This window comes from Rhinatrema bivittatum, chromosome 4 (assembly GCF_901001135.1).
Source record: "Rhinatrema bivittatum chromosome 4, aRhiBiv1.1, whole genome shotgun sequence".
Taxonomy (NCBI): Eukaryota; Metazoa; Chordata; class Amphibia; order Gymnophiona; family Rhinatrematidae; genus Rhinatrema; species Rhinatrema bivittatum.
Genome location: NC_042618.1, coordinates 66,941,430 through 66,965,404, shown reverse-complemented (window position 1 = coordinate 66,965,404; position 23,975 = coordinate 66,941,430). Strand labels below are relative to the sequence as shown.

The window sequence follows — 23,975 nt, the reverse complement described above, 5'->3', positions numbered from 1 at the left end:
GGCTAAAATAGCTTCTTTCACCTCCCCTTTTAACCATGCCGGTAATCGTTTTGCCTTCTTTCCACCTTTCTTAATGTGTGGAATACCTCTGGACTGTGCTTCTAGAATGGTATTTTTTAACAATGACCACGCCTCTTGGACATTTTTTACTTTTGTAGCTGCTCCTTTCAGTTTTTTTCTAACAATTTTTCTCATTTTATCAAAGTTTCCCTTTTGAAAGTTTAGCACGAGAGCCTTGGATTTGCACACTGTTCCTTTTCCAGTCATTAAATCAAATTTGATCATATTATGATCACTATTGCCAAGCGGCCCCACCACCGTTACCTCTCTCACCAAGTCCTGTGCTCCACTGAGAATTAGATCTAAAATTGCTCCCTCTCTCGTCGGTTCCTGAACCAATTGCTCCATAAAGCTATCATTTATTCCATCCAGGAACGTTATCTCTCTAGCGTGACCCGATGATACATTTACCCAGTCTATATTGGGGTAATTGAAGTCTCCCATTATTACTGCATTACCAATTTGGTTAGCTTCCCTAATTTCTCTTAGCATTTCACTGTCCATCTCACCATCTTGACCAGGTGGACGGTAGTATACCCCTATCACTGTGGGGGGTGGAAAGAGACATTTGGATTCAGAGACAACCCGCACAAGCCAGGACTTTTTTTTTTTTTTTTTTTTTTTTTTTTTTTACAGACATTAAGGAAAAAGCACAGGACTGCTTCTATGGCCAAGTCCATAAGCAAAGCACTTCAAGCAGCACTGACTGATTTAAATCGGGTTAACCCGCTTGGCGCAGCAGATAATGCCATGGGAAGCTTGCTGGGCAGACTGGATAGACCATTGTTCCTTTTCTACCATCATTTCTGTCTTTCTATTTTTGTTTCTATATATGAAATGTCTTGTTTATCTGTTTTATTTCACAGATTAATAAATATGGGGAGGTTTTTAATTCACCACTTTCCATTATTTAGTAATTGTCTAAGGAAGTTGAAAGCATGTCTGTACTTGTGGTAAGGATCTTGAAATATAGAATTTAAGTTGTCATTTTTACTCTTGTTTTACCCAGAAAATCGATGTTATGGGCAGATAACATAACACATTTAAAATCCAATTGAGAGACTAAAACAAATTCCATCAACAAATAAGAAATATAATAAAATAACTTAAAATGAATAAGTCTTTCTTCATATAAACCATATCTATTTGTAAATTTGGCTTCAACAAGAGATAATCCTGTATCTGCCAAGTTAGCCAGTGTTTCCACTCATCTTTCAAATGTAAAGACATTGTTTAAAAAATCTGGTTTTTTCCCAAAAAGTAACATAGCTAGGCTCCAGTCTAATCTCAGTAGGGAGGTGGTCCCATAGGATAGAAGCCATGCCCTTCAAATGACTTTGCGTATTTGCAAGCTTTAGGGTCTTCACCAAAGGAATAGCTAAGCGCAGATCTTGACTGGATCGCAGTGGCCACAAGGAACATCTTCCTCTAGCTTCTGGACAGGGTAAGAAGGGGCAATACTATTCAATATCCTAAAAGTGTGATACATAGAATTTTAAAACAAGTCCTTAACTTAAGCGGAAGCCAGTGCAAAGTCATCAGAGGTGTGGCTTTGTGCCATGTTTTCCTTCTCAGGAAATTCAAAATACAGCAGCAAAACTTTTTTAACTGTAAGTAGGCTAGTGATCTAGAAGATAACACACAGTAGTGGGTGTTCCATAACCTTTATCACCCCAGTGCCCCATCCCGCTACTATAATTTTTGTACCATTTTGTAGGTCATTCAGTTTTGAATTTAACAGTACCTTGCACATTACTGAAACATATTTGTGGCCAGAATGTATGATAGTGAAAAACAGCATCAGATTGACCATATTAAGTGTATTGCATTTCATTTTTATTACAAAAAAGTGGATTGCCCAAAAATTAGGTCTAAGCAAAAGCTGGGTTCATTAGACATGGGGTAAAGCTGCCGATGAGTGTTAAATGAAATTTAAGTCGACTGCTAAAATTCTTGAGCCAAAAAATTATTGAAAATTCCAGCATAGATAAAGCTGTTACCCCGTTCATTTTAAAGCCATTTTGTAAGCTAACTGTAGGCGCACCGACTATTAATTACATGTTTAATTTGTTTTGAATGCTGATAGAAACTTGCAATCTACCATTTCAATCAGATTTCTGGTTGCTGCTTCTGCAATGGGGGAGGCAAAGATTATGCAACACCCAGTACAGTGAACTGCAGTAGCCCAAATGTGAAAGAATTACTGCCTGCATAAGCGTACATAACACGGCCCTACCATAGAAAATTGCACATTTGCCTAACTAAGCAAAGATTTAAAGGACTCATTTGAGTTCCCCTGTTAAAGCTGCAGATGTTTGAAAAGGGAAAAAGATTTTGTCTCCGACACAGTTCTAGAAACCAGATTTCTGACCAGAGCTGCCAATGGCTGTGTAAAAAAAAAAAAATACATTGAAAGGAATTGGGGAAAGTGGTGAGCTATGAGGAGAATTAGAGATTTGCATCCCAGTCTTTAACTTTTGTGATCTTTGTCAGTAAAGAAGACCAGCTGAAACCCCTACCTCTGATACAGCGTGTGATAACTAGCTCAGAAGCCCAGCTTTGCTCTGTCATCTTTTTCTGCTGCAGAATCCTCACAAGGCACTGACTTTAACAAAGAGATGCCTCTTGTTGACCTTAAAGACTGTGTAATTACACGTTTGAATCTTGATAAGTCCTGATAATACAATTTCAGAGTAGGGTGTTCCTAGAAAATTAATGCCCTACATTTCAAACTATTTGTTACAATCTAAAAGAGTATTAAAGTACTTTTCTTGTCTATTACATCATAACTTGATTGTATTTGTGTACTAGACTAATGGCCAAGTGACTCTGATATCCAAAACTTGTCTAAATACTGTTATGAGTAGGGATCTTATTTTATTTTTCATGATTTTAATTTGTTTTTAAAATGTTTGACATTTTAATGTTACATCAAAAAGCCTGACCTGTCAATTACATTGTGGCTTTCCACCAGTAGCATTTATGATGATGCTTTTGAAGTCATTAGTAAATACAGCTGTGAATTTTAAAAGAGGTTTAGCACTTCAGGAAGATTGTGATGTAGGCAGCAAAGGCTGTTGTGCCTTTAGCACCTGAGTCAATCACAATTCCTTAACTTATCATGGGGAGAATCTATAAAATATCCTGGGACTAAAACCTAAAAAGCCAACCTTTTATATTTACTGTTCAATACTTTTCAGGTGATGGTGTCATTAAGGATTTTTAAAGCTGTTTGCCATTCATTAATTTCTTATTCAGAAGTTTTCTCTACAAAGTCACAAGAAGCAATCTGATAAATCCTAGATTTCTCTCAACCATTTTATGATGTGAAGTGCAAATAGCAGGGAAAATGTCTGATGTGCAATTGGCTGCCAAAGCTACTGACTGATATTGATACCTGGTTTGAATCCAAGCATTGGAAAAAAATATTTATTTTTTTTGGTTAAAATTTTCAGTAAGGCACTGAAAGGTAGTTTAGCAGCACTTCTTACGCCAGTCTTTGCACTTTGGCATGTTGATATTCACCAATGACTTGTATGCTTACTGCTTATTACTCGCTCTCTGTAAGATTTTCATTAACTGTTAATTGAAAAGGCATAAGTCTGAGTCATAATTTTAATGGATTTAATTAATATCTTCATGGGAGGACATAGTTTCTCACAGGACAAGCAGGATGGTAGTCCTCACATATGGGTGACATCACAGGATGGAGCCCAATCATGGAACACTTTTGTCAAAGTTTCTAGAACTTTGGCACCTACTGGGCATGCCCAGCATGGCACTAAACAGCATGGCACTAAACAGCAGGGGTCCCTCTTCAGTCTTCTTCTTTCCGCACAGCAGTAGCCATGCGGGTTAAGGAGCTCCACAGAGATTCCTGACAGGAATTTTCCTCACGGAATTACTAAAAACTTTCATACCCCACAGGGGTCCCTCCTTTGAAATTTTGACTCTGCGGTACTCTGGTAAGTGTTTTACCCGGTTTCGATAGATTCCCATAGAGTTTGGCCCTTGCGGCCTACTGGCCATCGACCGTACCGCAGCTAAATATTTTCAAAGGCCATGGTGTCGGGGTTCCCAGGTTTCCAGAAACCTCAGCTGGATCACCAATCTGTGGTTTGTAGAATCTGCCCAAAAAAGGGCAAAAAAAATCAAAACACCACTCTTCCTTTCCCCCAGGTAAGGAACAGAAATTCCTGGATGCCATTGGCCGACATGTCTTCCAGGGATCAATGCTTATCTCTTGGATCGCCTCCTACCAGCTGTATATGACCCAGTACAACAGGGTCTTATTCAAGCAGATAAAGGACCTTGCAGAGTCCCTGCCTCAGCAATTCCAGGAACAACTTCTAACCCTAGTACACAAGGGTTTTGAGGCAGGGAAGCATGAAATAAGATCTTCTTATGATATCTTTGACACTGCTTCCAGGGTATCTGCAACTGCTATTTCAGCAAGAAGATGGGCCTGGCTTAAGTCTTTGGACTTACGCCCTGAAGTACAGGACAGATTATCTGATCTGCCCTGTAAAGGAGACCATCTGTTCGGGGAACAGATTCAGCGGACCGTGGCGGAACTCAAGGACCATCATGACACCCTTCGCCAGCTCTCTCTGATGCCCTCTGAGTATTCCTCCAAACAGCCTTTCAGGAAGGATACTAAAAAGTCATTCTTCCGTCCAAAGAAGTCCTATCCACCACAGTCTAGGACTCATTCCACAAGACCTTTCCAAAAGGCACTCTGTGTTCACGTCTACCCCTATCTAGAAGATTGGTTGGTCAGGGCTCCCACTCAGCAGGCTGCTCTGTCATCCCTACGTTTTACTTTACACACTCTGACTTCACTAGGATTTCTCATCAACTACGCAAAATCCTGCTTAGTCCTAGCTCAAACTTTATCATTCATAGGGTCAGACTTGGACACCTTGCAGACAAAGGCATTTCTGCCTCAACAACGAGCTCTCACTCTCATTTCTCTCGCACACCAGCTTCAGTCTCAGCACCGCTCGACTGCACGCCACTTCCTCTCCTGCTGGGACACATGGCGTCCTCAGTACAGGTTACCCCAATGGCCCGCTTGGCCATGAGTCATGCAGTGGACCCTAAGGTCACAATGGACTCAATCCGTCCAGCCTCTATCAACCACTGTCCACATCATAGACTCACTCCGTCAGTCTCTAGCCTGGTGGAAAAATCCGACCAATCTCCTCCAAAGCCTGCCCTTCCAGGCTCCAGACCCTCAAATAATTCTCACCACCGATGCTTCCAACCTCTGCTGGGGAGCCCATGTGGCAGACTTGAAGACACAGGGAACTTGGTCTCCAGAGGAATCCAAACACCAAATCAATTTCCTGGAGCTTCGAGCAATCAGATATGCTCTCAGGGTATTTCAGGATCGCCTTTCCAATCAGGTCATACTGATTCAGATGGACAACCAGGTGGCCATGTGGTACATCAACAAACAGGGAGGGACAGGCTCCTACCTACTGTGTCAGGAAGCTGCGCAGATATGGGCAGAGGCCCTTTCCCACTTGATGTACCTCAGAGCCACCTATTTGCCGGGAGTGGACAATGTGTTGGCGGACAACTAAGTCACGCTTTCCATCCGCACGAGTGGTCCCTCAACCCCACAGTAGTGGGCGCAATATTCCAACGTTGGGGTCATCCTCGCATAGACCTCTTTGCGTCACCTCAAAACCGCAAGGTAGAGAACTTTTGCGAGCTCACTCACAGCCAAGAGATGCATTCTCCCTCTCATGGGCAACCGGTCTCCTATATGCATTCCCTCCACTTCCACTTCACTCGAAGACTCTCATGAAGTTACATCAGGACAAAGGATGCATGATCCTGATAGCACCTCACTGGCCTCGCCAAGTGCGGTATACAATACTTCAGGATCTCTCCATTCGCAGGCACATTCCCTTGGGAACGGACCAACTTCTGATCACTCAGAATGGCGGGTGCCTACAACACCCAATCTTCAAGCTTTGTCCCTGACGGCCTGAATGTTGAAAGGTTAATTCTTCAGCCACTTAACCTTTCAGAGCCAGTTTCCCGTGTCCTGATTGCTTCACGGAAGCCTTCCACGAGAAAGTCTTACTTATACAAATGGAACAGGTTTAAGTCATGGTGTTCTTCTCAATCCCTTGATCCCGTTACCTGTTCCACCATGAAGTTTCTAGACTGTCTCTGGCACTTGTCAGAATCAGGTCTAAAAAGTCCTCCATCAGAATGCATGTCAGTGCGGTGGCCGCCTTCCATAAAAATGTCAGGGATGTTCCTGTTTCAGTGCAACCCCTTGTAACACGTTTTCTGAAGGGCTTGCTTCACTCAAGCCTCCTCTACGCCCCCGGCCCCTTCTTGGGACCTCAATCTGGTTTTGGGTCTGCTCATGAAACCACCATTCAAGTCTCTCCAATCCTGTGATCTTCGCTATCTCACATGGAAAGTGATTTTTCTTTTGGGAATCACATCTACTCGCAGAGTTAGTGAGTTACAGGCCCTAGTTACCTATCCGCCTTACACTAAACGTCTGCAGGACCGGGCAGTACTCCGCACTCACCCTAAGTTCTTATCTAAGGTAGTATCAAGTTTCACATCAATCAATCCATTAGACTACCTACCTTCTTTCCCAGGCCCCACTCCAATCCAGGAGAACTGGCTCTGCATACTCTTGACTGCAAACGGGCTCTAGCATTCTACCCAGACCGTACAGCTGCCCACAGGAAAAGCACTCAATTGTTTCTCTTTCCATTCAATCAAATTGGGGCAGCCTGTGGGTAAGCAGACTCTCTCCTCCTGGTTAGCGGACTGCATATCCTTTTGCTATCAGCAAGCAGGCATTCCACTTCAAGACCATGTTAAAGCACACACTGTGAGGGCCATGGCGATTTCAGTAGCACACCTACGCTCTGTGCCGCTTCCTGACATTTGCAGGGCTGCTACCTGGAGTTCTCTCCATATCTTTACAGCCCATTATTGCTTAGACAAGGCCGGAAGACAAGATTCCATCTTCGGCCAATCTGTCTTGCGCAACCTTTTTACAACTTGATGTACCAACACCCTTCCGCCTACCCGTTAGGGTTCAGGATGCCCTCTACCAAATTCCTCCCCAGTCCTTGTGCCTGGTGCACCTCTTGGGTACATTTGGTGCATTTCTCGGACATCCTCAGCTCCGTACTCACCCATATGTGAGGACTACCATCCTGCTTGTCCTGTGAGAAAGCAAATGTTGCTTACCTGTAACAGGTGTTCTCACAGGACAGTAGGATGTTAGTCCTCACGAAACCTGCCCGCCACCCCGCAGTGTTGGGTTCGTTACGTTTTCTTATTTTATTTTTCGGCACTTACTGTAGCTTTATACAAGACTGAAGAGGGACCCTTGAGGGCTGCAGGTTTAGTGCCATGCTGGGCATGCCCAGTAGGTGCCAGTCAAAGTTCTAGAAACTTTGACAAAAGTGTTCTGTGATTGGGCTCTATCCTGTGATGTCATGTGAGGACTAACATCCTGCTGTCCTGTGAACACCTGTTACTGAAAGCAACATTTGCTTTTTTCAAAGTTATCTTGAATAGACTTTATCAAATCTTCGCAAAAGAGAAAAATAAAGATTACAGATGACTATCTAGTAGTATCACAGAATTCTTTATTTTTAAATCTATTCACCATTTTTTGTCCTAAAATTCTGACTTCAGTAAATGACATCAAACATGGAATCCATTCTGGATGTACTATAGTATCATATTTTTGTTTCATTCAGTAGGTAACAGCAGCTGATACATGAGCCAAGCATTTAACTATAAGCAGCTTAGTTCTGCTCTGTTCATTTCATATTTTGTCTTGCCTTCAATATCAGATTGCTTTATCTGTGAAGATTTTATTAATTGTATTTGAGTGTTGTCATTCTATGGTATTCATTTTCAGTGCTTTTGAGGGAGGTATTTCAAATGTCACTCAAAGTGCAAATGCACCAGAAATGTGGAATGTAGCACTTTATATTCCAAAGCTAAAAATAGATATTAAAATACCTCAGAGAATAAAATCAATGTTTTTGGGTTTGTTTTCAGGCATTATGCACTCAGCAGACCTCTAACACCCAGTGTGATTTAGAGTACTGTGGTAGCATCATGGAGAAAATGGAGCTGCTTCTGGTGCATTCATTGTTGAAATCTCAGAATTGTATTTGTTTAGCTCATAGTGCAATGCTTTAACACTATATACCTTTTGGGAGGTATTTCAGCCTTTTGTTTCTTGTGATAGTAAAGTTAAAATGCCTCATTAAAATTTGAATAACTTCTTACTGCATCTTTAGCTTTCCAATATTTTTCCCTTTACTACTACCAGATGTGAAATGTGTACCAAACTCATCAATCATCCATTAAGAGCTTTTTCAGATTGCAAAGTTAAACAAGAGGCTATTTTAAATCTTGTTCTAATTAGCTATACTTGATGTTCTGTCTGGATTCTAAGCATTCATATTTGCTTTCTACAGTAGAGCAACAGGTCCTCCTTGCTGGAGCTTCTATTCAATTATGACTTGGATCCTGAATCTATATTTAGGGAAAAAGATAGTGGTACTATAATTTTTTTGGACAAGTTTAAAATGTTTTTGCTGCAGACTTGTAAACATTTTAACATAAAAACTATTTTTCTTTTTCTTTAGGATTTCTGGCATGCATCTAAAACCATATCACAAGTTACAAAAGAGAGATCCATTTCTAGAACCAAGCCAGAATACTATGAGAGGACTTCCTATCAATCACCAGAGCTCTGCAAAAGAAGAAAAATGCACTAATGTTTGTACCAGAAGAAGCTTTTTACCTACATTATCCCGTAAGCCTCTAGGAACTGGCTCTCAGAACACAATGTGTAATGCAGGTGGGAAAAGTATAACAGATAACCCTAGTGGTAAAGGAAAACATATTTCTGCAACAATCCACTCAGGTGACGAAGTGGAAGGTCCACTGGATATCTGCACAATCATCAAACCTGGCAATACCAAGGAGAAGATTGCTTTTTTTGCAGCACATCATTGCAGTAACAGTAGGACAAGCTCAATGAAAGTCAAAAGCACCTGGGATATAGATGAAAGATCTGCTAAGAGAAGAAAAAAATCAGTAGAACTCAGAAAAGCCAAGAAAAAATTAGAAAAAGAGACAAACAGCAATTGCTATCAGCCTGAACCTTTTGCATGCAGCATTGATCACTGTTCTGTACATTACATAAGTGAAGGAGGTGATGGCATAGTTCCTGGTAGATCTCTGTCTGTGATAGAGATGGTAGCTTTTCTAGAACATAGAGCTAGTGCTTTACTAGAAGACTGCACAAAAAATTGCCCAAACTCTCTTGCTATGGCAAAGTTTGCTGGACAGTTTAAGGGGGCACCTTCTGTTTCTGAATCTTTTACTGCACTTGGTGCCTGTGAGGTACTTTCTGAGAGAGAAACGTCTGAAACTGGTGAACAGCCGAACGAGCCTGTGCGTGTTCTGGACATGGTTGCAAAACTTGAATCAGAGTGTTTAAAGCACCAAAGTGAACATGATGCAGGGAGTCTCTCTAGAAACAACAGTTTCCGTAGAAATGTTGGCAGGATGCTGCTAGCGAGTGGGTCCCAGCCTGAAAGATGTGAAACTGGAAAAGTATCTCAGAACCTTGATCTCAAGGATCATTTTGAAGATTCTGGTACAGAAGATGCTATTGCAGCAAAATCAGTTTCTAAAACTGGCAAGGAATCGGGTGAAACTGCACCTCTGTCACCCAACAAAAAGCAGTCACCAACAGTGGAGGATTTGTGCATTGCAAATGCTAGTTTAGCCCTTCAGAGAAAAACATCACTGAAAATCAGAAGTCAGTGTGATATTGAAATAACAGTGGATCCTGTTAAATTCTCTTTCTCTATGAGTCCAAAAACTCTGGAACTTTCACCAGATACATTGCAGTACGAGAGTGTGAAAGTTGACCATTTAATTAAAGAATTTGAAACCTGTCCTGGAAGGAATTCTGATTCCGCAACAAAGGTGGTAGATGTTCTGATTCATACAAGATCAGAAACTGAAAAACCTTCAAATTTAAGTTTTTGTGAAGATCCACTCCCAGGGACATTATTTTTTCAACAACGTAAGAGTGAAAATGATCAAAAACATTCATATCTGCATGAAAATTCTAAAGAGAAGTCTCCAGAAATGGGCCTGATAGATGTGGTTTCTGTTGATGAAATAGCCAGGGGAAAATATTCTTTGGAGACATACCCAGCATCTGTATCTTTAGAAAATGTGTCTCGGTTACTTGACACATCCTCGAAAAAACAGGTGTCTCATGATTTCTTGGAGACCAGGTTTAAAATTCAGCAGCTTTTGGAACCTCAGCAGTATATGATCTTTTTGCCACACCACATTATGGTAAAGATATTTCGATTTCTTCCAACGAAAACCTTGGCAGCTCTTAAATGTACATGTCTTTATTTCAAATTCATCATTGAACACTATGACATAAGGCCAGCAGATTCCCTTTGGGTTCGTGATCCACGCTACAAGGCTGACCCTTGCAAGCAATGCAAAAAGAAATATGTGAAAGGGGATGTATCTCTGTGCTGGTGGCATCCCAAGCCCTACTGTCAAGCTTTACCTTACGGACCAGGGTATTGGATGTGCTGCCAAAAAATTCAGAAAGACAGTTCTGGCTGTAAAGTAGGACTCCATGACAATCGGTGGGTCCCCGCTTGCCACAACTTTAACCGGACTGTTTACAAGAAAGCAAAAGAATCTGAACAAGATGATGAATATTAGTGTGTGTTGACTTTGTTTTTGTGAATATTTTTGTGTGGAGAGGAATTTCTTGCCCTGTGCTGTTTACATTGTATATAATTGTATGTGATTTTCTTCCTCCCTGCCCCCACAGGGCTGCAAAACTGCACATACTTTAACACAAGAGCCTTTGTCTTTGAATTAGCATATTTAGCCTTTTTTTTTTTTTTTTTTTTTTTAGTTTACTGACACTAAAATTAGATGTATATATAATCTACAACTGGCTGAACATAATTGCTACCGTGCAGCTATGGATAGTGTTGTGCCTAGAATGTGTGGGATTTTAAGTATCTTCTTTCAAAATTTTGTATATCCTGTATAATATATAAATGTTTCTGAGAAGAAACACTAAATGAATTTAAAGGATCATCAAATAGTTTAACTGGATAAACTTTAAGTTGAGAATGTACAGCCCAAATATCTGATGTACTGTGGAGTCGATGAACAAAAGGTAAAGGAAATGTGTATTACTGATGAAGTATAAGAAGTTTTTGTCTGGCTTTTTACTTCAATAAAACGTGCATCCTAAATCCTGCAATCCACTTGTATTCTCTGAAGTATAAGGATTTCTTTTAAAATCTGGTAAGTATTGTTTAAGAATCCTAATATGTGAAGGTGTGCTAAGCCTTGATTATTGGGCTACAGGCTATGTGGCACAGTATTTGTAAACTGGAACTCATTTGAATAGTAAATCTGGGATTAGAATGTAACTGAAATCTTGGTGCCTTAACGCGCATACAGACACGGCTGCTCAGTATGTTAGTGATTTTTCACAGAAAGGAAACGACTCAATAGAACAATTATTGACAATCTATGAACACATTTATTTTATCTGCACACGTATATTGGGAATTTTACTGGAAAGTGAATAGCTATTTGTGTTGTACTTTTGCTAAAGAAATTTTGTTCAAAATGCCATTTATCATTATGGAAATCTTTTAAATGTATGTGTGTATTTAGATATCTCCATGTATGCTATATGTGATAAAACTGGATATTTGGTCCATGAAATCGGATTTTTATTTCAGCCTCTATTCTATCCTTAAGGAAAACAAAGAAGCAAACAAACTTCATTTGACAATTGAATTCTAGTTAACAAAAACTGTTTAGTATGAGCCAGTACCCCTAATCCTTGTTACCTACAACTTGATAATGCTTTAATTAAAAAAAAAAAAAAAAAAAAAATCTGTTGTGTAATTCAAAAGTTTTGAGAACAGGAATATATTGGTATGCCTTTTAATGTTTATAAACTATGACAAAAGAAATTGCAAACATAATTTCTTGTCTTTAGATCTCTAAATTATTTTCACTTCCTTTTCCTCACTATTTATTTTAACTGTTCTCCATTCCAATATATAAGCTTAATAAAGTTTCACGTTGTTATATTGTATCTTTTTCTATTCATTTATAAATGAAGAGACCGATGTCAGCAAAACTATTAAACACACAAGGAATCTTCGGTAATGTGGCAAGCCATGGTAAATCATTTCAGCTCTATGGTGTGACTAAGGTACTGGATGAGAAAGGATCATTTTCTCCCCTCACCTATGTTTAGGTATCAGTTTACCCCAGACTACTGGATTTGATAAATCACCTTTCTTGAATGAAAATCAAAGCCATAATGCATTCAGATTCCTTCTAAATCTTTCTTTAAATTCTTCCACCTCTGGTCATGAAGAGAGGGGGAAAAACTGTCTCAAATCTGTTTCATAGCTTTCCGTGGTCATGCTATGGGCCCCCTGCTTTCTCTTGGCTGAGGATTTTGTGTTTTGTATAAGCTGAAGGTGGGAATTGACTTCAAATTCTAAAAATTATGGAAGACTTGTTGACTACTGGCTGTGGGTTCAATTTTTAAAAACTCTGTGTGCGTCTATGTGCGTGTGGTTCCCAGCATGCACGATTTTAAATTCCAGGGGGGGCGAAGAATTTTATAACCAACACGTGACGACACAATCGGGCCTTCCCCAGTTCCCTCCTAATCCACTCCAATTAAGGACTGGGGGAAACTTGACTTTTCTTAACTCTGCCTATCCCTAATTTTTATTTTGTTGCTTACTCCTCTGGAGCAGAAACTAGATGCACGCATGGGCCAGCTGCCGGCGTGCACTTCCCCAGGATACCAGCTAATAGCACTGTCCTGGGTCACCCTTTTTCTCACAGGACAAGCAGGATGGTTGTCCTCACAAATGGGTGACATCGAGGATGGAGCCCACCACGGAAAACTTCTGTCAAAGTTTAAACAGAACTTTGACTGGCCCCTACTGGGCATGCCCAGCAAGGCACTGACCCTGCAGCCAGCAGGGGTCTCCCTTCAGTCTTCTTTTTTCCGCGCAGCAGTTGCCACGCGGTGAAAGGAGCTCTCTTACCACGTTCCTGACAGGAATTCGGTATTTTTCTATCCGAAGAAAATTTGCCCCTCAGGGGTCTCCCTTCGACAAATTTTTGTCACTTTCGCGGAAACCGGTAAGTTTTTTCCCTTTTTTAATCGGCGGCCGTCGATTTTGGCCCTTGAGGCCTGTGGGAACTTACTGAGCCCGCGCCTAAATTTGGCCTTAAGCCATGGCGACGGGGTTCCGTCGATGTCCGGATTGTACCCGGACTATGTCCATCACTGACCCCCATAGGGTTTGTGTTTTATGTTTGGGTAGTGAGCATGATGTCCTGACTTGCACCAAATGTGCCTTAATGACACCTAAGGGTCGCAAGGCCAGGATGGAGAAGATGGGGCTCCTCTTCCATGCACCCACCCCAACGCCATCGATAGCATCGACGTCATCGGAACCGGCACCGTCGAAGTTGCACCACCATCGCCAACCCGCCGGTGACCGTCCACCATCGATGACTTCTCGGCCGTCGACTCCTGTCCCCTCCCCGGATGACCGAGGAGATCGGAAGGATAAGCATCGCCATCGACGGCACAAGTCTCGGCCCGTCGAGGATCCGCAACCATCGACCTCTGAACAGGCCGAGCCACCGAAGAAAAAGCCTCGGTCGGACCTGGCACCGTCCACGTCTCGTTCGCAGGCACCGAGGAAACCCTCACCCTCCCGGGGTGCGGGGGCCGTGATCCCACCGGTTACGGTGGTCCCTCCGGCCCTGCCTCAGCCTCCCTCTCCCGTCGAGCCGGGTATGCTTACCCCTGGTCTCCGGGCAGAACTGGACCGGCTGGTCCAGGAGGCCATCGAGAATGCGATGCGAAGATTCCAGCCTCCACCGGCACCGCCTCCGGCACCGATTCCGGCACCGCCTCAGGCACCGACCTCAGCACCGACTCTGCCACCGAGGATGGAACCGACCACCGAGCCTATAGTGGAAGCGTTGGCACCGATACTAAATCGTATGGAGGCACTTATGCGCGCCCTTCCATCGGTGATTTCATTAGCACCGACTACACCATCATCTCCGGAAGGACATTCATCGACAGGAGAAACACCGTTCCGGATTCCTCCGTCCGGTGTCGTTCCATCGGTGCCTTCACATACCTTTCCACCGATTTATCCTTCGGCTCCATCGATTCCAAGATCGGCACCGATTCCATCGGTGGCCCCGAAGCCCTCGATGCCGTTCACTGTTCCGCTTGCAGCACCGGTTCCATCGATGCCTTTGGATCCTCTACCAGGTCCTTCAGGACAGCAAACCTTACATGATCCTTATGATACCTGGGGTGATGATTCATCTTCAGATACAGATTTACCATCCCCACCATCTCCTACAGAGAGTAGAAAACGATCTCCTCCTGAAGATCTCTCCTTTATAAATTTTGTAAAGGAGATGTCAGAAGTTGTGCCTTTTCAGCTGCAATCTGAGACCGATGACAGGCACCAAATGATGGAGCTGCTCCAATTTCTGGATGCCCCCAAGATCATCGCTTCCATCCCCATTCACCAAGTATTTCTGGATCTTTTAAAGAAAAACTGGGAATCACCTTCATCTGTGTCACCAGTCAATAAAAAAGCTGACTCAACCTACCTCGTTCAGTCAGCACCAGGATTTCAGAAGTCTCAACTGGATCATCGCTCTGTTGTAGTTGAGTCTGCGCAAAAGAAAGCCAAGCGTTTAAAGCCACACTCTTCCACTCCCCCTATCAAGGACAACCAATTTCTTGATAGTGTGGGAAGGAAAGTGTATCATGGGGCTATGTTGATATCTCGTATAGCTTCATACCAACTTTATATGACTCAGTACAACAGAGCTATCCTTAAACAAATGCAGGACTACGCTGACACCTTACCGGACCAATACCAGCCACAGCTTCAAGCCCTCCTTCACAAAGGATTTGAAGCTGGGAAGCACGAGATCCGAACGGCCTACGATATCTTCGATGCTTCCACGAAAGTCTCAGCTACTGCCATCTCAGCCAGACGTTGGGCTTGGTTAAAATCATCCAACCTTCGCCCAGAGGTCCAGGATCGTCTAGCCGATTTACCCTGCTTAGGGGATAATCTGTTCGGAGAACAGATTCAACAAATTGTGGCGGAATTGAAGGATCACCACGAGACGTTGAAACAACTTTCGTCTGTTCCATCTGAGGTATCCTCCAAACCACCACCTAAGAAGGACTCCAAAAAGTCATTCTTTCGGCCACGTCGTTATTACCCTCCGTCGACTAGGCCTCGTCCGGCTCGATCCTCCACCAGACCTCAGCCACGCCAACCTCGGAAACAAAGACCTGCTGTAGCCCCACCCCCCGGGCCTGCGGCAGGCCTTTGACTTCCCGACTCGGAGCACATGCCATATCCCACTCCCCCACATCCCTGTAGGGGGTCGTCTGTGCCACTTTCTACAGCATTGGATACGGATTACCTCAGACCAGTGGGTGCTGGCGATTATCGCACAGGGTTACCACCTCAATTTCATAACTCTTCCGGCAGACTCCCCGCCGCTTCAAGCGTGGAGTCTATCCAGCCATTTGGCTCAATTACAACAGGAAGTATCTCTTCTTCTGCAATCAAATGCTATAGAACTCGTTCCTCCCTCTCAACGAGGCAAGGGATTCTATTCCAGATACTTCCTAATTCCAAAGAAATCAGGAGGGCTACGTCCAATTTTAGACCTTCGAGCCCTCAACAAGTATCTGCAAAAAGAAAAGTTCAAGATGGTAACCCTGGGCACGTTACTCCCTCTGCTGCAGAAAGGGGATTGGCTATGCTCCCTCGACCTCAAGGAAGCTTATACCCATATTGCGATAACACAATCCCATCGCAAATATCTGCGGTTTCTCGTAGGCCGCGACCATTATCAATACCGAGTACTGCCTTTCGGTCTGGCATCTGCTCCACGGGTCTTCACCAAATGCCTCGTAGTTGTAGCAGCATTCCTCAGGAAGGAAGGTGTCCACGTATACCCCTATCTGGACGACTGGCTGATCAGGGCCTCCACCCCTCAGATTGCCCGGTCCTCCCTACAATTGACAATCAACACACTCCTTTCCTTAGGGTTTCTTGTCAATTACGAGAAATCTTGCTTCGTCCCATCTCAAACCTTATCTTTCATTGGGGCACACTTGGACACCTTACAGGCAAAGGCCTACCTTCCGCTACAACGGGTCCACACCCTAATGTCCCTGGCTCGCCAGCTCCAGTCTCAAGACACTGCCACAGCTCGCCAATTCCTAGTTCTCCTAGGACACATGGCATCCTCGGTTCAAGTCACTCCCATGACCAGACTAGCCATGAGGGTAACACAATGGACTCTACGACAACAATGGATTCAAGCTTTTCAGCCTCTGTCCTCCATAATCACAGTCACACAAGCGCTGCGCCTATCCTTAACCTGGTGGACGACTCAGGTCAACCTCCTTCAGGGCTTACCCTTTCTTCCACCGGATCCGCAAGTTATCCTAACCACCGACGCTTCCCACATCGGTTGGGGGGCCCATGTGGACAATTTTCAAACCCAAGGGTTATGGTCCAACGAGGAAGCCGAACACCAGATCAATTTCCTGGAACTTCGAGCAATCCGCTATGCGCTCCGCACTTTCAAAGATCATCTCTTTCATCAGATAATCTTAATCCAGACGGACAACCAAGTGGCCATGTGGTACATAAACAAGCAGGGAGGTCCAGGCTCCTTCCTTCTGTGTCAGGAAGCTGCGCAGATCTGGGCGGAAGCCCTCTCCCACTCTATGTACCTCAGGGCCACTTACCTGCCGGGAGTAGACAATGTATTGGCAGACCGGCTGAGCCGTGTCTTCCGACCGCACGAGTGGTCACTCGATCCTCTGGTAGCGACCTCTCTGTTTCACAAGTGGGGTTCTCCCCGCATAGACCTCTTTGCGTCCCCTCAGAACCACAAAGTGGACGATTACTGCTCTCTCATTCGGAGCCAGAACTCTCGGCCGAGGGATGCATTCTCCCTCAAGTGGACAACCGGTCTGCTCTACGCATTCCCCCCACTTCCTCTTGTGTCAAAGACTCTCGTGAAGCTACGCCAGGACGGAGGAACCATGATCCTGATAGCACCTTACTGGCCACGCCAAGTATGGTTTCCAATACTCCAGGATCTCTCCATCCGCAGGCACATTCCTCTGGGAAAGGACCCGCATCTGCTCACTCAAAACGACGGATGCCTCCTCCATCCCAACCTCCAAGCCTTGTCCCTGACGGCATGGATGTTGAAAGGTTAGTCCTTCAGCCTTTCAACCTTTCAGATTCCGTTTCTCGAGTCCTGATAGCTTCACGAAAGCCTTCCACAAGAAAGTCTTACTCATACAAATGGAAAAGGTACACATCATGGTGCACTTCTCAGTCCCTTGATCCCCTTTCCTGTCCAATTTCCAAATTCTTGGACTATTTATGGCATCTCTCTGAATCAGGTCTTAAAACCTCTTCCATTAGGATGCATGTCAGTGCGGTAGCCGCCTTCCATAAAGGTGTACAGGGTGTCCCTATTTCAGTACAACCCCTAGTAACACGTTTTCTTAAAGGCTTGCTCCATCTGAAGCCACCCTTACGGCCTCCGGCCCCATCCTGGGACCTTAATCTGGTTCTTGGTCGTCTAATGAAACCTCCTTTCGAACCTCTGCACTCCTGTGAGTTAAAGTATCTCACATGGAAAGTGTTATTCCTTTTGGCTATCACTTCAGCTCGCAGGGTTAGTGAATTACAGGCCCTAGTTACCTATCCGCCTTACACTAAACTCCTGCAGGACCGGGCGGTACTCCGCACTCACCCTAAATTTTTACCTAAGGTAGTTTCTGAGTTTCATATCAATCAATCCATCATACTACCTATCTTTTTTCCCAGGCCCCACTCCAACTCTGGAGAACAGACCCTGCATACCCTAGACTGTAAACGAGCTCTAGCCTTTTACCTAGACCGTACAGTTTCTCACAGGAAGAGCACTCAATTATTCGTCTCTTTCCATCCTAACAAGTTAGGACAACCTGTGGGTAAGCAGGCTCTTTCCTCCTGGTTGGCGGACTGCATTTCTTTCTGCTATGAGCAGGCTGGCATTCCTTTCCAAGACCGTGTCAAAGCACACTCTGTGAGGGCCATGGCGACGTCAGTGGCACACCTTCGATCGGTGCCGCTTCCTGACATCTGCAGGGCTGCAACCTGGAGTTCTCTCCATACCTTTGCAGCCCACTATTGTTTGGACAAAGCTGGAAGACAGGACTCCATCTTCGGCCAATCTGTCTTGCGTAACCTTTTTCCAACCTGATGTACCAACACCCTTCCACCTTCCCGGTAGGGTGCGGATGCCCTTTCCCAAATTCCACCCCACTTGTACTGCCTGTTGCACGTCGTTGGGAGCATTTGGTGCAAGTCAGGACATCCTCAGCTCGGTACTCACCCATTTGTGAGGACAACCATCCTGCTTGTCCTGTGAGAAGCAAATGTTGCTTACCTGATGTAACAGGTGTTCTCACAGGACAGCAGGATGTTAGTCCTCACGAAACCCGCCCGCCACCCCGCGGTGTTGGGTTCGTTTTGTTTTTACTTTCTAGGCACTGCCTGTAGCTTTGAAAATCAGACTGAAGGGAGACCCCTGCTGGCTGCAGGGTCAGTGCCTTGCTGGGCATGCCCAGTAGGGGCCAGTCAAAGTTCTGTTTAAACTTTGACAGAAGTTTTCCGTGGTGGGCTCCATCCTCGATGTCACCCATTTGTGAGGACTAACATCCTGCTGTCCTGTGAGAACACCTGTTACATCAGGTAAGCAACATTTGCTTTCCCTCTGCCTGTACAGAGGTTTGTGTGTGGCCGTGTCAGTAGTAAAATGTGTGCAAGGCCCAGCCACATGCATAAACCCCGGTTTTTATGCACATAACCCTTAAATTCACTTGTGAGTGTAAAAACATATAAATGTGGTGAAATAGCAAAATGGTTCTATTTTTGCTATTCCTCTTGTCTTAAGACCATTAAGCTCTGTAGCATAGTTGACTATTGGGGATTGGTATCCTGGGAAGGAGAAAAAACAGTAGCCCTTACTGGCCATAGAGCAACAATGAGGGATAGTTTCAGAGGAGACCTTTTTCAGCCCCGTGTGAGTTCTTGGTGCCATGCAGGAAGGATGTCTGGGGTGGGGAGGTTAATAAAGGTCTCAGATTGGGAAGAGTGGAGAAATTCTGTTTTGGTGAGAGACAAGAAATAGATCATCTATTGGGGATTTGCTAGGTACTTGTGACCCGGACTGGGCACCTTCGGAGACAGGATGCTAGGCTTGGTCTGACCCAGCATAGCACTAATATTCTTAAGGTACATGTTGTAGTTCCTCAAGATTATCCATCATTGAATATTAAGTTGGTTTAAATACTGCATTTATCTGGTTATAAAAAGTATAATTCATATTTTGAAAACATGCAATGTAAAGGTATCTGTATCTTGGTGATCCTTTCTAAAAAGCAACAGTTGTTTCCCTCAGTGGAGTAGTTGAATAAGTACTGGGAAAGAATGTGTTACATTTATATCCAATATTTTATTCTTCTCTGTGTAGGCAAGCTAAACACCCAGTCTCTTCTTTTTTTATAAAGAAAAGCTACTAAAGTACATGTTTCTTGCAGAGAGTATTTTCAGAAATCTGTATTAAAGTTCTAAATATGCTATGTTTGCAGCTGCAACTGCTTCCATAGATGTTTAAATTTCACCAATAGCATATTAGAAGGTATTTCTGCTAGTATGTAATGTCCAATCTTTTACATGGGGGAAAAAGATGAAAAAGATTTTTTTGGTAATTGCATAGCCTCACAAGGCTATTTATCAAATAAGATAAATTGCCATACTAGGTCAGACCAAGAGTCCATCAAGCCTAACACTCTGTTTCCAACAGTGGCCAATCCAAGATACAAGTATCTGGCAAATACCAAAACAGTAAAGTATTAATGCCAGTAATAAGCAGTGGCTATTCCCCAAGTCAATTTGATTAATAGCTTATGGACTTCTCCAGGAACCTGTTCAAACTTTTTTTTTTAAACCCAGCTACGGTAACTGCTTTAACCACTTCCTATGGCATTGAATTCCAGAGCTTAAATGTGCATGGAGTGATAAAGAATTTTTTCAGATTTGTTTTAAATGTGCTACTTCCTGTCTTCATGGAGTCCCTCCTAGTCCTTGTATTATCTGAAAGGGTAACCAATTCACATTTACCCATTCTAGTCCTCTCATGATTTTATAGATCTGTCATCAATCCTCAACGTGTCTTCTCCAAGCTGAACAGCCCTAGCCTCTTTTTTAGCCTTTCTTCCATGGGCGGCAGAGCCATTCCATCCCCTTTATTGTTTTGGTGACCCTTCTCTGAACCTTTTCCAATGCAACGTTTTGAGATGGTGCGACCAGAATTGTACACAATAATCAAAGTGTGGTCTCACTGTGGAGTGATAGAGATACTATGACATTCTGTTTTATTCACCATTCCTTTCCTAATTTCCTAACTTTCTATTTGCTTTTTTGACTGCTGCAGCTTATTGAGCCAAAGATTTCAATGTATTGTCCACTATGATGCCTAGATCTTTTTCCTGGGTGGTAGCTCCTAATATGGAACTTAACATCGTGTAACTATAGCATGGGTTACTTCTCCCTATATGCATCACTTTGCACTTGTCCAAATTAAACTTAATCTGCCATTTGGATGCCCAATCTTGCAAGGTCTGCTTGCAATTTCACAATCCACTTATTTAACAAATCTAACTAATTTTGTCATTTGTAAATCTGATTATGTTACTTTTTGTTCCCTTTCCAGATCATTTAAATATATATTGAAAAGCACCAGTCCAAGTACAGATCCCTGAGGCACCTTTCTCCACTGAGAGCATGGGCATTTAATCCTACTGTTTCCTGTCTTTTAATCAGTTTGCAATTATTAAAGGATGCTGCATCTTATCCCATGATTTTAATGTTCTTAGAAGTCTCTCATGGGGGACTTTGTCAAATATCTTTTGAAAATGCAAATGCACTAAATTTGCCTGCTCACCTTTATCCAGGTTAGTTAAGCCTTTCAAAAAAATGTAACAGATTTGTGAGGCAAGAATTCCCTTAGGGATTTACCAATCGGCTATGTCCCATTAAACTACCTCTATGTTCTGTGATTTTTGTTCTTTAGAATAGTTTCTACACTTTTTCCTGGCACTGAAGTCAAGCTCACTGGTCTTTAGTTTCCCAGATCAACTCTGGAGCCCTTTTTTTTAAATGGCCTTATTCTTCTGAAGGGCTGAAAGTCACTCCAGATCCATTATTCTATTTCTAGCACTACTATGAAGTTCAAGGCAGAGAGATGCTTTCAAACAAAGTAAAGTAGCTTGCTAAGTCTGTCACTAAGAAGGTGTCTTATGTTCTGCTTTCCAACTTCAAATTGTTATTGTATGGATACTTAAAATGATCAGGGGTGGAGTGAGGTAATAGAACTGAATGCATGTATTTTCATTTACAAACCATGTGATGTTTTATCTTAAATACATTTTTGCCTGGACAGTTTAAATTTTCTAGAGGTTTGTAAATCATTTGGTAGTCTGCCAGTTTAAATAGAAAAATGAGAGGCAGCAAAAGATTGAAATTGGATGGATAGATTGATTTGGCATGCATGATAGCTATAGATCTTTAAATGCTTAAGGTAGGAAGGCCTAATGATTGCTGGCATGGTTAAAGGGTAAGGCGAGCGGCAGTTCTAGCCAAACAAACATCTTACAAAAAATGGAAAAGGGATACAAATGAAGAAAAAGCACAGTTTTTATTTATATTTGACTTTGTCAGGTACTTCAACAGATTACATTCAGGTACTTTAGGTATTTTCTCTATTCTCCAAAGGGCTTACATTCTAACCCCATCATTCTTCAAAAAGTGTTAACACATTGCTAATGCCTACGATAAGAAAAGGGGTGTGTTTGTGGACACTTCTTAGTTACCGCATGGTGAGGTAACTTACCACTTCGCATTGGTATTATCGCACTGTCAGATAATCCCTATTTTTTTGCATCCTGCACTAAGGAGAGAGAGACTATCTTCAAGGCCCTCAGAGTAGTTAAGTAGAGTGAGATGTATGAACAGTCCCGTACATCTTCGTGAAGATTTGATGCCATGTGGAGTGAGGAAAGTCTCGCAAAAATGAAATTTTGTACTATGTTATCTCACCCTAGCTTGATGCTAAGGAAGGCAAAGACAGAATTTGGGGGGAGGGCTTGCTGTGGAAGCAAAAACTGATGACAAAACCTTTTTTTTAGGTACATTTGAAGCAAAAAGTCTGCAATGGAGTCAGTTGGACTATTAAATTATCAAGCGGTAAAAGGGGCACCAAGGCAGGACCAGGCCACAATGGAGAGATTAAACTACTTCTTTGCTTCCTTCTTTACAGAGGAACATGAAAGGCAGATACCCATGTCAGAAGTAATATTTAAATGTGATGGAGAACTGAAACAAATCTCAGTGAATCTGGAAAGAGTAGTAAATCATCTGAACCAGTTCGTATACATTTCAGAATGTGGAAAGAACTGAAAAAATAAATTGCAGACCTACTATTAGCAGTAAACTCATTAAAATCAGCTACAGGAGCTGAAGATTGGAGGGGGGCCAGTGTAAAAAAAAAGTTAGATTCCAGAGGTGATCCAGGAACTTAGATTGGTGAGTCTTAGGTCACTGCTGGGAAAAATGACTGAAACTATTAGGAATAAAACTACTGAACATATTGGTAATATAGTTTAAGGAGATAAAGCCACCAGTGAGGGAAGACTTTCCTTGATTAAATGAATCTGCTACATTTTTTGGGAGGTGTGGATAAAGGTGAGTCACTGGGGACCACTGCCTTTTAATATATTTATAAATGATCTGGGAGGGGGGGGGCATAAGAGGATTGTGAGAAATTGGAAGAGGACCTTGCCCTTGTCTATATTAAATGTCATCTGCAATTTAGATGTCCAGTCTTGCAAGTGATACATGTTCTGAAGAGCAAACTCAATTATAGCTACACAATAGAAGGTTTCATATTTGGATTCAGGAAAAGGATTCTAGATGTCAGTGTGGATAATGTTAAAATCCTCTGTTCAGTGTGTAGCAGTGGCCAAGAAAGCAAATAGAATGCTAGGAGTTACTAGGAAAGGTAGAATAAGAGGGGGTCATAATGCCTCTATTGTTCCATGATGTGCCGCACCTTGCTATTGTGTGCAGTGCTTGGATCTTAAAAATGGGAGAGTTGCATTGGAAAGGTAGAGATGGGCCACTAAAATGATAAATGAGGTTGAAAGAGTCTTTCCTCATAGGGGAATCAAACAGGCCAATTCAGTAAAAACGCAGGAGAGCAGACAAACGCCGCTCTCCCGGTGTGTGATACAGTATGCAAATGAGATGGTGCGGTAGAATCGGGCAAAAGGAGGTGCTAGGGACACTAGCGCGTCCATAGCGCCTCCTTTTAGCCCGGAGCAGCAGCGGTCAGCAGGTTTGACAGCAGACGCTCACTTGTGCAGGTGTCTGTTCTCCAGCCTGCTTACAGCCACTGAATAAGGGAAAGCGTGCGTCCAAGAGCAGGCTAACAGTGCACTCTGGAACGCACTGTACTGTATTGGCCTGTAAGTAAGGGCTCTTCAGCTTAGAGCAGAGAGGGGGTGGGGGGAATATAATAGAGGTCTCAAAAATAAGTGGAGTGTTATTAATGAAGGTAGCACCAGATACTATTCTGCTGTCACAGACACCTAAGCC

At 43.1% G+C, this 23,975-nt stretch overlaps 1 protein-coding gene across 5 annotated transcripts in view; it reads left to right on the top strand.

Annotated features, from left to right (window-relative positions):
* Nucleotides 1-12,066, top strand: part of FBXO34 (F-box protein 34) — a 92,724-nt gene extending 80,658 nt beyond the window's left edge. For all 5 annotated transcript variants that reach the window (XM_029598273.1, XM_029598274.1, XM_029598271.1 and 2 more), the window contains one exon: nucleotides 8,718-12,066. In XM_029598273.1, coding sequence (XP_029454133.1) covers nucleotides 8,718-10,839 — 2,122 coding nt within the window. In that variant the 3' untranslated portion in view covers nucleotides 10,840-12,066. The remainder of the gene's footprint in view (nucleotides 1-8,717) is intronic.
* The last annotated feature ends 11,909 nt before the right edge of the window (nucleotides 12,067-23,975 follow it).